Source organism: Scophthalmus maximus, chromosome 9, assembly GCF_022379125.1.
Source record: "Scophthalmus maximus strain ysfricsl-2021 chromosome 9, ASM2237912v1, whole genome shotgun sequence".
In the NCBI taxonomy this organism is placed as follows: Eukaryota; Metazoa; Chordata; class Actinopteri; order Pleuronectiformes; family Scophthalmidae; genus Scophthalmus; species Scophthalmus maximus.
In genome coordinates, this window is record NC_061523.1 from 12,398,524 (window position 1) to 12,411,757 (window position 13,234).

The 13,234-nt window shown below is 43.4% G+C and overlaps 1 protein-coding gene across 2 annotated transcripts; it reads right to left on the bottom strand.

The window, feature by feature from the left end:
- Nucleotides 1–1,250: 1,250 nt before the first annotated feature.
- On the bottom strand, nt 1,251–12,483 carry csf1ra (colony stimulating factor 1 receptor, a). 2 transcript variants are annotated; one of them, XM_035650236.2, is made up of 22 exons: nt 12,316–12,483; nt 11,900–12,022; nt 9,961–10,245; nt 9,488–9,775; nt 8,769–8,905; nt 8,534–8,699; nt 8,221–8,422; nt 7,717–7,832; nt 7,419–7,530; nt 7,062–7,261; nt 6,680–6,771; nt 6,424–6,550; nt 6,069–6,173; nt 5,750–5,860; nt 5,460–5,622; nt 5,264–5,346; nt 5,040–5,143; nt 4,668–4,790; nt 4,455–4,566; nt 4,269–4,368; nt 3,199–3,310; nt 1,251–2,786 (listed from the first exon to the last, which is right to left on the bottom strand). In XM_035650236.2, exons 2-22 carry the CDS (start codon nt 11,949–11,951, stop codon nt 2,640–2,642), a joined length of 2,937 nt encoding a protein of 978 aa, XP_035506129.1. In that variant the 5' UTR covers nt 11,952–12,022; nt 12,316–12,483; the 3' UTR covers nt 1,251–2,639. The 2 variants fall into 2 exon arrangements, with proteins under 2 accessions (XP_035506129.1, XP_035506128.1); XM_035650235.2 differs by having other exon boundaries at nt 9,961–10,248.
- Nucleotides 12,484–13,234: the final 751 nt, after the last annotated feature.

The window sequence follows — 13,234 nt, forward strand, 5'->3', positions numbered from 1 at the left end:
ACAAATACACTTTCATAACTCGCCAGAAGTGGTGGCGGCGTTCGAGGTCACACACAATCTCATGGCGGCCACAAGCCCAACAGTTGTGAGCCACTTTCCCATTCATATCTTCATCAAAGCAAGAATTACCATCATTCCCATATCAGTCATGTGATGAGAGGCTTCAAACGTCACTGATGTCATGGTTATTGAGAAGAGCCTCAGAGCGGAACCCCCCCCCCCCAAAAAAAGCAGCAGATTTTGTCGAAGCGAGGGTCGGCTGCTTTTCATAGCATTAAATGATAACTCGAGGCTGAGAAAACCTCTGACACAATTACGTGATTAACATAATATTTTCTATGTCAACAGGAAACGCCTATTGCTTGTTCGCTCCATCGTAAGGAAAATGCTCATATTGAATAAAATAGTGATTGTCCCACCATCGATAACTACTTTATTTATCTGTTAGTTTGGACTTGCTGTAATAAATCTCATATTTAGCACCACAATGCTTCTAATTGTAGGTTTTTACTCAAGCAAAGCCATCAGGATTGTGTACCAACAGGGATAGTGCCTAGAGGACTGAGGATATTGACAAGATTCAAAGAGAAATATAGTTTTTTTAAATACTTGTTTTGTTTGCAATATGATGCATCACTTTGTGCATACCGTGCAACTATACAACACAGTTATTGTATAACCAGTGCAACAAAGTTCACTACATATGCTTGACATTCCTGGAAAAAAGACACGTTATGAACTGTAACGGGAAGATTCTTTTAGAGACGCATCGAGACAAAGCCCAGGATTGTTTGTTCATGCTGCTAAAATCAAAATGAGGTGGCGATTTTGAACTAACATACAAAAGTTATGAGAGGAAATTCATTATTAGGATCTGTAGGAGGGAGTACAGGGGGACTCAAATGCTCTATGCTTCACTCAAGATTTTTCTGAAAAGGAACATAAAATATGTTTAAAAAGATAAGGGCTCTGTGAGTGGTGAGGAGAAGCATGTGACTTTCTGTAGCCGAAGCAATGGGACGAATACTTTACCACAAAGATTTCTGAGTTGTGCAATGTCGACAGATACTGTGGGAAATCTTCCAGGTTAAAAGCAGATTGGACATTTTCCAATAAAAATAGGAAGTGAGGAGTGAAGGCCACACACTTTCTATCTGCACATATGTGTACAACAGAGAAAAATGCACCTTATAAATATTTGACATATACAGTACATTTACTGTACCAGAAGTAAAAATAAGCTTTTTGAATTTTCGAGTGTCAGTGGTAAAGCTTTATTCAACACCTCTGCATTTTTTCAGTTATTTTAATTTTGCATTGATTGTCATGTTTGCACAAAACACACACACACACACACACACACACACACACACACACACACACACACACACACAACATGTATATGAAATATTTATGTACTACCATCTACTCTACAACATTTCAGCGAAAATAAAGATAACCCTTGATTTACATCACGAGATATATACATTATCAGACATCTCACTTGTGTTGCATTCAGATTTGAAATGCCTTAAGTCATAAACATTTGCAGTCTATATCTCTCACATAGCTTATATATTGTCCTAACATTTTCATACAGTTGGCAGTGAAGGCTGACTGCAACATACAGACATCAGTGAAGCTTACATCCGAACACTCTTCTAACATAACAGGATATGACAAGATTAAGTTGTGCCACACAATAATAATAATACGGTTCACATTGTCAAACATGAAACATTGATCATCTGGTCCGTCGTGGATCCACAGATTTTCCTGCTCAGTTCAGTTGTATTCCCTGCTCCTAAATGAGGCTGAACACTGTTTAATTAATTAGACAGAAGTGGGACAATCACATGTTGCCACCAACTGACAGCTACTGTAAGTGTGTCACAAGAAAAAAAGCTGTGATCAAAGCATAAAGAGGAAAACAACATGGCCATTCTCTGCCTTCTCCATGGTTGATTCGGCACGCTTCAACCAGGGGGAAAAACACTTGTACTGTTCAGATGCTCAATTAAGGTGATCCAGCCCGTCTGCGCCACATAAAGACGGCTGGATCAGTTTGCACAGCTTTGGATCCAGTGTTTGTGACTGTGAGGTTGCTTCCTCTGAGAAAAACATACATGTGAATGGTGAAAAGGAAGTGAACCTGCTGACAAAAGTGACAAAAACAAGACATTCACTCTCGAGGGCAGTAGTAAAAAATAAAAACAAAAAGTAATAAACTTTGTGTACAATACATATAATTTTGAACACAGAAGAAAGGACAAATAGATTTGTCTTTTTGGATACTGTAACAGATTATACAGTCCCCGAGACAGTAGCGTTTAAGGTACTGCTTGGGATGTTTGCTCGGTTTGTCGACATGTTTCCTGCTTTCATGTCTGCAGTCGGTTTGAGACGTGGCAATTTCTAGTCATGGTCTGCAAAGAAGCAAGTCACATGCTCGCTGCAGCTGCTGTCTGTCTGGTGAGCAGACACAAACAGCAAAAAATAGCTGTGAAGGCATCTCTCTGCAACCGTCCAGCACTTGGAACAAGCTGTGGTACTTTGGGCCACAAACGACAGCTTATTCCACTTTCCGGATGCTTGTCGATGAGTGATGGATTTACTGATTGTTTGGTGGGTTAGGGCGTTCAACAGAACTGATAGTTGTTGGTCTTCATCAGAGGCTGCTCCTCTTCCTCGTGGTCACAAGACTGGTCACAGGGGCCGTTGCAGCACTTGGACTCGTCACACACTTCACCCTCTGTGACCTGCTGCTGAACATTCTGGTAGATTAGCTGTGAAGAGGCATCATTAACATGGTGAGACTCGATCCAAACAGGCCAAATATCTGCTCCATTCAAATATAGTGGTGTGATAAGTGAAATAAGTCCTGCATTCAAACAACATATGCAACTAAAACATCACAATTGAGCTCGTGTGCAGAGAATGTTGATTCTAATTATATATTATTCTATTTAATTGTGATCTGTGTCCTTTGGGAACAACACCCACACAAGTTTTAATGGCGAAAAATCCAATTGTTGAAATTGGTTTGACAGCACAGCTAAATGAAGCCATCTCTTCAGGAGGATTACATGAAATGAAACAGGGTTTGCTGAGGACATCATGGCTGGAGCATCACTTGTTATGTTCGTTGTGTTGCCCTGGTGAACCCAGACTGGAGTCACCAGACTCACACTAACTGACCTGTTCCTGCTCAGGTTGGTCCCCCAGTAGTCTCTTTATCATCTGACTGATCTTACTGAACGTCGGACGCTCTGTGGGCTCCAGATTCCAGCACATCTTCATGATTGTGTAGCTGAAACAAAAGACAGCCATGCATCAGAGACAGATTTTGGACAAATCCCCCTCACAAAACACTGAGTGACGCTACGCATTTCACATCCACGGCCATGCACTCGATTTTCATGGCAAACTGCTCAGCTTTTTTACGGAGGAATTGAAAAAACTGCATAAAGCCAAATTAGACAAATAAGGGGAGGCTTATGGAGGCGGTGACGCAGTTCGATGAGTGAGACTCGTTCATAAGCACCCCTGCCCCTCCAGTCTCATTTTGCTGGCGTGAAATAGCGGTTATATGGCCTCCTAGCTCCGAGATCATGTGGCTAACAGGCAGAACTGAGGCCTGACTCACAGAAGAACAACAGATGATTAGGCCCTGACTCAGATTCAGTCCCCTCCATTTCCACAGCACAGTTATTCCGGGGTGGTGTGACAGACATGCCAAATCAGCTCACACAGATATAAGGGGCCCTGAGATACTGGGAAAAACACTCTCTTTATTTTCCCATTTCGGCCACTTGTTAAGTTTGGAGTTGAGGCTTGTCAGATTTCGAGTTTGGGATTGGGAAGTAATTGATATCAGGAATAATGGAAGTACGTCATGAGTTTACCTCATTTGTCATTTATTTCAGATGTTAAACAGGGGTGGCAGAGAGGGAGAGAAAAGAGGATCTTTGTTCAGTCATAGTGACCATTGGGGAATCATGCCGTTTGAACTATCAGAGGCTAATGTCAACAGGATCAAGCATTTCATTTTTTTATGAATCAGTCTTTGTTGATGCGTATAGCAACTTCCTGTTGTGCACTAGTGATTACTTATTGCGTGTTACCAGCAGGTCTCACCAGTTAGCAAGCATAACCACAGTATTACTACTATGTTACTGGCTGAGGCTCACCTGATAATCAGGTGACAAGAACATTGACAAGACGTTGACATTGACTGGCTCCATGTTGCCGATGAGTGTTGCGCTTACATTTCAGGTGGGGCAAAGTCGGGTTGGGACATTTGGTAGCCACGCTTCACCATCTTGTAGAACCTGGAGTCCACAGCCATGCAGGGGTAGGGGCTCTTACCTGATGGAAAATAAATATACAGTTGTTTTAGCAAAAATAAAATCTCGCAGTACATGTGTGAATTATATGCGTGTGTGTGTTCTGACCTAAAGAGAAGATCTCCCACAGGAGGATGCCGTAGGACCAGACATCACTTTGGACGGTGTACACACAGTCAAAAATACTCTCGGGAGCCATCCACTTCACTGGCAGACGTGCCTTCGCTCGCAGAAAGACAACAAAAAGTGTTTCTTTGTTTAGTCTTTTGAAACTTCTCATATTGGAAGTCAACGTTGGTTCGAATGTGCTCAAGTGCTTACGTTGCCCTTCACCACGTAGTTGGAGTCATTCATGATGTCACGAGCCAGGCCAAAGTCACAGATCTTGGCCTCCCTGCGGCAGGTCAATAGGACATTTCTAGCAGCTACGTCTCTGTGAATACACTGCACACACACACACACACACACACACACATACACACAATTTGTTTTTGGTTGTGAATTCTTCCCTAATAAAAGGATCGGTGGATGGAGATGTGAAGTGAAGATGAACAATGTAATCGAATGAAATACCCATCACAACCCCTCCACAAATGATTTCACACCCTTTATCATATTTTCTTTCAAAAAAAATCAATACCATAGCAAACGCTGTTATCACTCACACACTCACTGAGTGACAAAATCACTCACATTTTTGGCAGCTAAAAAGTCCAGGCCCTGAGCCACTTGAAAGGAAAACCTCAGCAAGTCGTCAATGTCCAGTGGCCAGTCACCAGTCCCCTCACACACAGTGTCTACGCATGAGTCGGACAGAAAGTGTCAGAATCACCCAGGGGCAGGGAGTTAAACACGCCATGGATTTTCAACAGCATGTTGCTGGATATGTTTGAGTGAAATTGGGGGAATCGTTTCACCTTGACGCGATTCTGCACTCGGCAGCTGGCTGGGCCTCATCTCCATGTAACTGCTCGATGATGCAGTGGAGATCCCGCTGTCGCTGTCGGATGTAATTGAATACAAAACGAGAGACACAGAGTGGAGCATCAACAGAAACCGTTGGGCAGTTTCACTTGGAGTCCATCATTCGAATGCAGATGACTGGAGACGTACCTTCTAATGAACTGTTTCTGGCTGCAGATGTTCTTGTAGTCGTTTGAGCTCTCCATGATGTCGGGAATGTTCATGACAAAATTCACAAACGTCTCTGCCTTGTGGCGAAGGAAGTTCAGGAGGTCGCCAAGGCTGCAGTACTCTGTGATCACAAGCACTGGTCCTGATGAGGAAACAGACCATGTTGAGACACTTTCAACAAATAAAAGTGTGTTTGCATGCAAATTACTTGGTTACACTGGATTTTCCATTTGCTGGCTGACTGAGAAATTCTGGTAAACATGTCTGACCTCCATAGGTGCAGGCTCCCAGTAGATTGACGATGTTCTTGTGGTGTCCAAGGTGGCTCAGGATCTTCAGTTCAGACATCAGAGCCTCCCTCTCATCTGAATGGGCACTGGCTACGTAGGCGTGATACAGATTGTCATCAAAATCTCACAGTATTGAATCTGATCGTGTTTTGCGATTCTGCTAAGCGGCATTTTCAAATGCCTAAATCCAACACTTTTCACGTTAACCCGGAACGTTCTCAGATATTCCAGTCACTCTGACTTGCTCATGTGAACAAAAGGTCTCTTTGTGCTGCCGTAGTTCTGAAAAACCCCTCACCTTTCAGCATTTTCACAGCCACACGCATCACATTGTCTTCCTTTCCCAGGCCGAAGGCTGTGGCCTCAACAACCTTCCCGAAAGCTCCTGCGCCCAGGATCTTCCCTGTTCAGACGGGAAACAGGAGAGTGTGTTGAGGTTAACAAAACCTCCTTTTCTCCAGTCAAATTTAAAATATAATATAATATTTCGTCATTATTACTATTCCATTATGGTTAAATCTAATATTGTATTTAAATCTCATTGTTTGATAAATTAATCATTTGTTTTTCCTGATGTACTGAATAATGGCAAATGATCCAAAATTTGAACATTTACGAGCTTTTGAGTCAGTTTAAGATAAAATGCTGCAAACCGAGCTTCAGCTTGTCTCTGGGGAACTCCCACTTCTCGTTGTACGGCAGCTGAGTGGGGTCAATGAAAGTGTAGTTGTTTCCAACTCTTGCCTCAATGATCTTCCAACGGATCTCATACCTGGGCTTCTGAAAACAAAAAGTATGTGTAGAATCAAAAGCATTCTCAAATGCAGGATGTCTCTTTGCACTATTTGAACATCTAAACAGTAAATAAGCATATCAAAAAACATATTTAAGTATATAAGTATATCTTACTTGCTTATATTTGTAAAACAGAAAAACCAGGAGCACAAGGAGGATGGCCAGTATTCCTGCTGCGCCAGTCAGAGTGGAAGTGAAGAGTTTATCTGTCCAATCAAAGAAAGATCAATAATTAAGACTTTAACCCTTAGTCAGATGTCATGGAAGTTGAAATTATCTTATTTGCATTTGTAGATTTGTGATTTGTATTAGAAGAGATTCATCCAGTGTAACAAGACTTCCAGCCACCAAGAAATCGACCAGCTGACCATTAGAAAGCAATTTTACAAACCAGAAATCTGATTCTCATTTGAGTCTCATCCATGTGACCGTACGATAACAAAGTACAAAGACCGGCATCACATCTTTCAAATAAACACCAGCTTCAAATACTCACCAGAGACCTCCATGGCAAAGGTGTCGCTACTGACACCGACAAGGTTGAAGGCCACACACTCCACCGTCATCCTCTGAGTGGACGGCCCCACGGTGAGGACGCTCTCCACCTCCACGGCGCCGTACTCCTCACGCTGGACCTCCACTGTGGGAGCCTGGAGAGGGATTGCCATCTGTAGCCCTGAGGTGTTTTCATTGCACCTGCCTCATTGCAACACATATTCAGTTAGCCAGAGGACCCAAACATCACAGGAGTATTAGCACTATAACCTCACATCCTTGCCTACTATGTATCGTGTAATACACACAACTTTAAAGACATTTTTGTGACTGCCGTGCCGTGTGCAGTGATACTTACGTAGGCCGTATCCCGAAACATTGGTACCAGATGATCCTGGGAGCAGGATAGCCAAACGAAGTGCAAGTGAGTGTGGTTACATTTTCCCATCTCACCACAGCAACAGGTCTCTCTGCCAATGAGGAAAGATTAGGGAAAAGTTAGCTTTGCTACATTGCCAAAATGATCTATCAGATTATTCTGATCTGTAGGATCTACAAATAAACTGTAATTGTCCTTTTACCAAAGAGTAAGTAAGACTGATTATGTCACAACAACACGTGTTTTTGCTGCTTTGCCTTGTGTTTACATCACTTACGATACATTTGGACTTGGAACGTGATGGATGCATTGGCCAAGTCACTCCTGGCATAAAAAGTGTACTGGCCCTGCTCCTGTGCATTCATTCTCTTCAGCTGCAGGGTTGCATGGTATCTATACGGGGGAAAATAGACAAAAGGTTCTTTACACTGAGAAAAAGAGGAACGTCTACAGATTCAGAAGTGACTAATCCTGTGATTTGTATTCAGACATTTCCTATGTATCCTCTCAAAGTACGTCAATAGGCTAAAAAGAGAACACCACTCTTCCCTCCAGCAACAGTTTCATGACCTGAGGAACTATAATGACCTTGGTGTTCCCTGTCAAATTCAACCAAAATGCACCGCCAGCATTTTTCCAGAGTAGCTTCTCCTTCCTGTAGTACACTTGTTTGGGTTTTTTTTGTTTGTTTTTTACTTCAACTGAGAAAGCTCGAGACGTGCAGTTTTCACGAGAGACCACTTTTGTCTGGACTGCACCAGCTTAGGCCTTGGGGTCATACCTGTTGTTGTATCGGATGAATCTGTGGTCCTGTGTGGACGTGTTGGGAGATGTTGGCGTGTGCCATCTGTGCTCTATAATGTGAGGATAAGCCTCGATGAGGACACTGAGCTCCAGATCTTCTCCCTCATTCACCTCGACTGAAAGACCCTGGTGGGCCAGTTTGGGAGACAGCTGGGGCAACAGCCTGATGTAGGGCTCGTCTGTTCAGAAGAATCAAGGGACATATTTTCAGCTTGTTGTCATTTATCAGTGGTTAAAAGATGCTCCAGGCTTTTCGAGTTTCAGTCATGGCAAGTGTGGTTGCGTCTTACCCACAACCAGCAGGTATGTGGTTGAACTGTTCACCCCTGCTTCATTAGTACCGATGCAGGAAATATTTCCTGTGTCTGCCAGGTCAACAGTAGAGATGGTCAGTATGCTCTGAATGTCCAGGCGGTTTTCTCCACTGGAGCGAACCCTCTCCTCGATGGTTGGTTTCTGAAGATAAAAAGAAAAAGTTAAAATCCTGCCACTGTTAAGAAAGGTCCCAAAATGTTTGCTACTGACCGACTTGGTGGTGTATTTCCAGGTGACGTTGTAGTTAAAGTTGGGGTTGTGTGTGGTGCAGCGAATCTTAAGTTCCTCCCCAACGATGCGCACATATTCATCAGTCTCCAAGAAGACATATGGAGGGAAACGAAGCCCTGGAACAATAAATGAGTGTCAAACGGGATACGCTTCACATAACTGCAAAAGTTCAGTCAGGACCTTAGTTATATTAGTTATATTTGGCTGTACGGCTGCTGCTCTGTTCTGGAACCTCCCTGCCCTATCCACGTGCATACATGGAAAGCCTGAGGTAGGGAAAGCACACCTCCCTATCCTTCCATAAGCCTTGATGGAAACTTGAGGCGAGCAGCAGCTAAAGACCCCCAGTGCAGAACAGAGCAGGCATCAATGACAACACATGACATTGATTGAGTCAGACAGTATGAAAAAAGGAGGTGCTGGGGTGGAGGCGGGTTGCCAAGTGACTGGCATTGAAAGCAGGATGCGTAGGCAGGTTAAAGCAGCTTAAATAGAGCTCGACATGAGCTTTGCCAACTGAATGCGTAGAAGAGGATCAGCTGGGCCGTCAGCTGATGTGAGCCGGTATAGAGATCTCTACTGTCAGCTGAGGTGCTGGATCGTGGCTGAGCTTGACTTCGTGGCCTGCCTGAACTAACGCTGTGCTGAACTTTTGGTTGGTTGATCATTTCTACATGTATGAGCAAAATAGTTCTCACTCTGAATGACGTTGATGGAAAAGGCCTTGGACGTCCTCTCCACTCCGTTGACCCTGGCCGTGCAGACATAGTCGGCGTTGAAGCTAGGGTGGAGGTTGTGGATGAGAATACCACGGTGCCGGTCAACGGTGAAGTTCATCTCTGGTGGCACGCTGGTGCCATTGTCCATGCGGAGGCCCAGGTCTGTGGCTGCTGGGTTGGTCAGCAGGCAGGGCAGCAAGTAGTCCTCACCCTCTTTCCTCACCACCCGCAGGGATGTGCTGCTGGTCCAGAACACACGGCTTGGATCTAAAGGAAAGTGATGGGGAGAATTTATTGTATTATGGAATATATGAAATTTACCATGAGGAAAAGAGAGAGAGGTATAACCAGAATGGACAATAATTCATCCAAGTAGTTACAACAACAAAGAGAGCTAGTCCTACAGTTCCGTGAACAGGAAGACAGTAGGACTTTCATTTATCTGCACTCACCTTGTACGTACACATGCACTGAGGACGTCAGGTCACGCTGCTGAGACCCAGCAGTGTAAAAACACTTGTACGTCCCAGTGAATTCTGCAGAGGGGCGCTCCACCTTCAAGGTGCGGACATTCCCATTGCCCTTGGACACAAAGCGTTTGTGTTTGGCGAGCCTGGTTTGCCAGTTGACAAACCCGTCGCCCTCACACCTCAGATCAAGAGGTTTCCCAGGTGTGACCACCACCTCAGAACTCCCCACCACCTCAGAGTTTAACTTTATCACTGGGCGCCTCCATACTGCTGAGAGGGAATGAAAATATGAATGAATAAATGCACTTATTTACTTTTCAAGCAACAGAAACACGGGGAGATTAGTGTGAGAACAAATTAAACAAAATAGACTATGCTGCCTAAGTTTCATGGACAGTATTTTAGCTCTTTTTTGGTTTTTACCCCCTAACTATTCATGAGGTGATTCTCTTTGGTCATTTTAAAATAACGGAGAACTCAGAGACGTCTCATCTGTTCCAGGATTCAGATTTACTTTGGATGTAATCTCATGAATTCAGGAAACAGATTGAAGACTTGGACTAGAATAACATCCCTCAGTCCGTCTCACTTCTGCTTTTCATTATGTGTCTATCTCAACACTGCATGGTGGTATAAAAACTGGAAAACTAAAAGAAAAAGAAAAAAAGGGACAATTTAAAATCTGTTGCCCTAATATTTAACACCATCATCAAACATTTACAAATAGAAAATGGGGTGATATTTTACAGCCAAATTTCAGGGAGACGTTGCAAAAAGTCCGGGACAGGGAATAATACAGTACTGTAAGTTTTAGGGGTGAAGAACAGGGCTCTCTTTGTTGACTTGAGGATTTGGAAGATTGTAGAAACTCAGCCAGAATTTTTTTTTATTATCGTTGACTACCTTTCCTGTAAATAAACGGTTTACTTTCATTTCGGATCGAAACTACTCTTTTGACAAGGGTAATAAAAGTTTCCATCTATTCATCAGTGTCTTTTGGATCTTGAAGCAGAACTGAGATTCTATGTTCAGCATTTTTTTTTTCATCCATCACAGCGCACAACAGAAAAATGCAACTTGAAACCAATCAGCATTTCATTAATTTTCCCAGAACATCCTGAAACAGTTACCTGTCACCCAAAGTCCCTCTCCGGTCATCTAAATGAACTATTCATCCAACCTCAAGATGACCCTGATTACACCTCACACAGTAATACACCAAAATGCAAAGCTGTGGAACCGTGGTTGATTCATTCAGCCATAATTAAACCGAACAACAGACGCCTTTATGTGCTCGAATGCAAATACATGAAATTGCAATTCGACACCCGGCGGGTGAAATCCATATCTGTTGTGCATAGAGTCAAACAAAGAGAGTAATAAACAAAGTATCTCAACAATGAGCCCAAAACAACTCATGATGCTGCACTTGTTCTGCTCATTAGACACAACAGCGTGTCAGATCGCAGATGGAGAAGTGCACAGTGTTTCCAGCTACTCTGCACTGACCACGAGTTTGTGCGATGTGTATGGTAAAATCATGAGAGCATTATTCAAAAGAATGTTTGAGCAGATATTTTGGGAGTATTACATAAATAACTAGTTTGTGGTGGCACAGATGAATATGTCATGTGAAAATATATCTTGTTTGTTTCAATCGAACATTGACGAAGCATTTAGCGCTTCTTACATCATTAACCCCATAATTGTGTGATTTTACATCTTTCAAATCATAATGAAAATATATTATTATCACTTATCATGCATTGCTCCTTGTGAATGTCTGTCTCCATTGCACTGTTTCAGTTTTATTGGATTACTCATTTATGATTACTCTAGCTTTCGGAAACAACAACAACTACAGTGAAAACACAAATCACTTCAGCCGTACATGTAACATGTAATGTTTGTCGGGCCTTACCTGAAGCAGCTGAGGCCACAATCCCCAGCAACAGAGCGAGGTACGGCTGCATCCTGGATCAAATCCAAACATGCAGTTCGAAGGTGGATGTTTGCGCGTGCTATAAAATGTTTCTCCTTTGATCTGTGGTGTTGGAGAGAGAAAACAGAACAGCACCACAGGAGTTGTGCGGTCACTCATCCCCATAATTACACTTCTCTTTTCTGACTGGTCAGAGGAGCGATGCCCCTGTAGATGAACCTTGTCTGAGCCTGCGAGGTTCATTCTCATTGGTGTACTTATGTATAAAATACATCACAAATTTGGTTTAGAATTAGACAGTTAATATGTCTGTACTTCTCAAAAAACAAACAAAAAACCCCCCAGCCGAATATTACATTATGGAAGCATCACTCAGTTATTTCAAATGTACTCACCTGCAGATGTCTTCAGCCTAACAGAGGGGCATAATAACTTCCCTGGGTTTGATGTTCCCAGAACCCAGAGCTGACACACGTATCCCTCCTTCCCTTTTCTGTTTGCCTCTGCTCTTCTTCTCCCCTCTGCTTGTTTACAGTGTCTCCACCACAGGAGTCACACAGCAAACATGAAATCTTTCATACAGCAAGTGGTGGAGGGCGGAGGGATTGGTCTGTGTGTGTGAGGGAGGCGGATCAACATATCACGCTCAACTAATTAATGAGCTAGTGCTAATTTGCCACAGAAAGGCACAATTTTCATGAGTAACCCATGGAGATGAGACTAATCACCTCCATCACTGTGGAACCATGGCTGCCAGGCTTTTCTTGGCGGAAAAATGTGGTTTTCGAGAGGGCAGGACAGTCAAAGGGCTCTCAGAAGTCTGACTCAGGAGTCGGAGAAAGGCGCAGAGAGATGTGAGAGCGTTGAGTGAGAAGAGTCATTATGGACGTATGATAGATGGAACCTGTTCTGAGTAACACTTCACTTCGTGAAAGAACCATCTTCTAATTTGTGTAGCGCCAAATCACAACACACATTACCTCCCGGCACTTTACATGGTGAGGTCGAGACCCACAATGTGCCAGCACTTGGCGACCATGGGGAGAAAAAAAAAAGTCCTTTTAACAGGGAAGACATTTCTAGCAGAACCGGTCTCAGTTTTGGGCGAAACATCTGCCGCGACCGGTCGGGGGGGAAAGGAGAGGAGGCGGGGGGGGAAAGGGGGAGAGAAGAGAGAGAGACTATAATCTTCATCAAAGAGGAAGGTTTTAAGTCTAACTTTTAAATGTGGAGAGGGAGCCTGGTGGCTGAAGGCTCTGCCTCCCATTCTACTCTTACAGACTCCAGGAATTACAAGTAGTCCTGAGTATACAG

Coding starts and splice junctions, on each gene's coding strand:
- csf1ra (XM_035650235.2), bottom strand. CDS start 11,951: ATGCAGCCGTACCTCGCTCTGTTGCTGGGGATTGTGGCCTCAGCTGCT. Junction 5,144..5,263: donor GAGTGCAGAATCGCGTCAAG/GTGAAACGATTC, acceptor ACTCATGCGTAG/ACACTGTGTGTGAGGGGACT. Junction 3,311..4,268: donor GACTTTGCCCCACCTGAAAT/GTAAGCGCAACA, acceptor CTTTTGTTTCAG/CTACACAATCATGAAGATGT.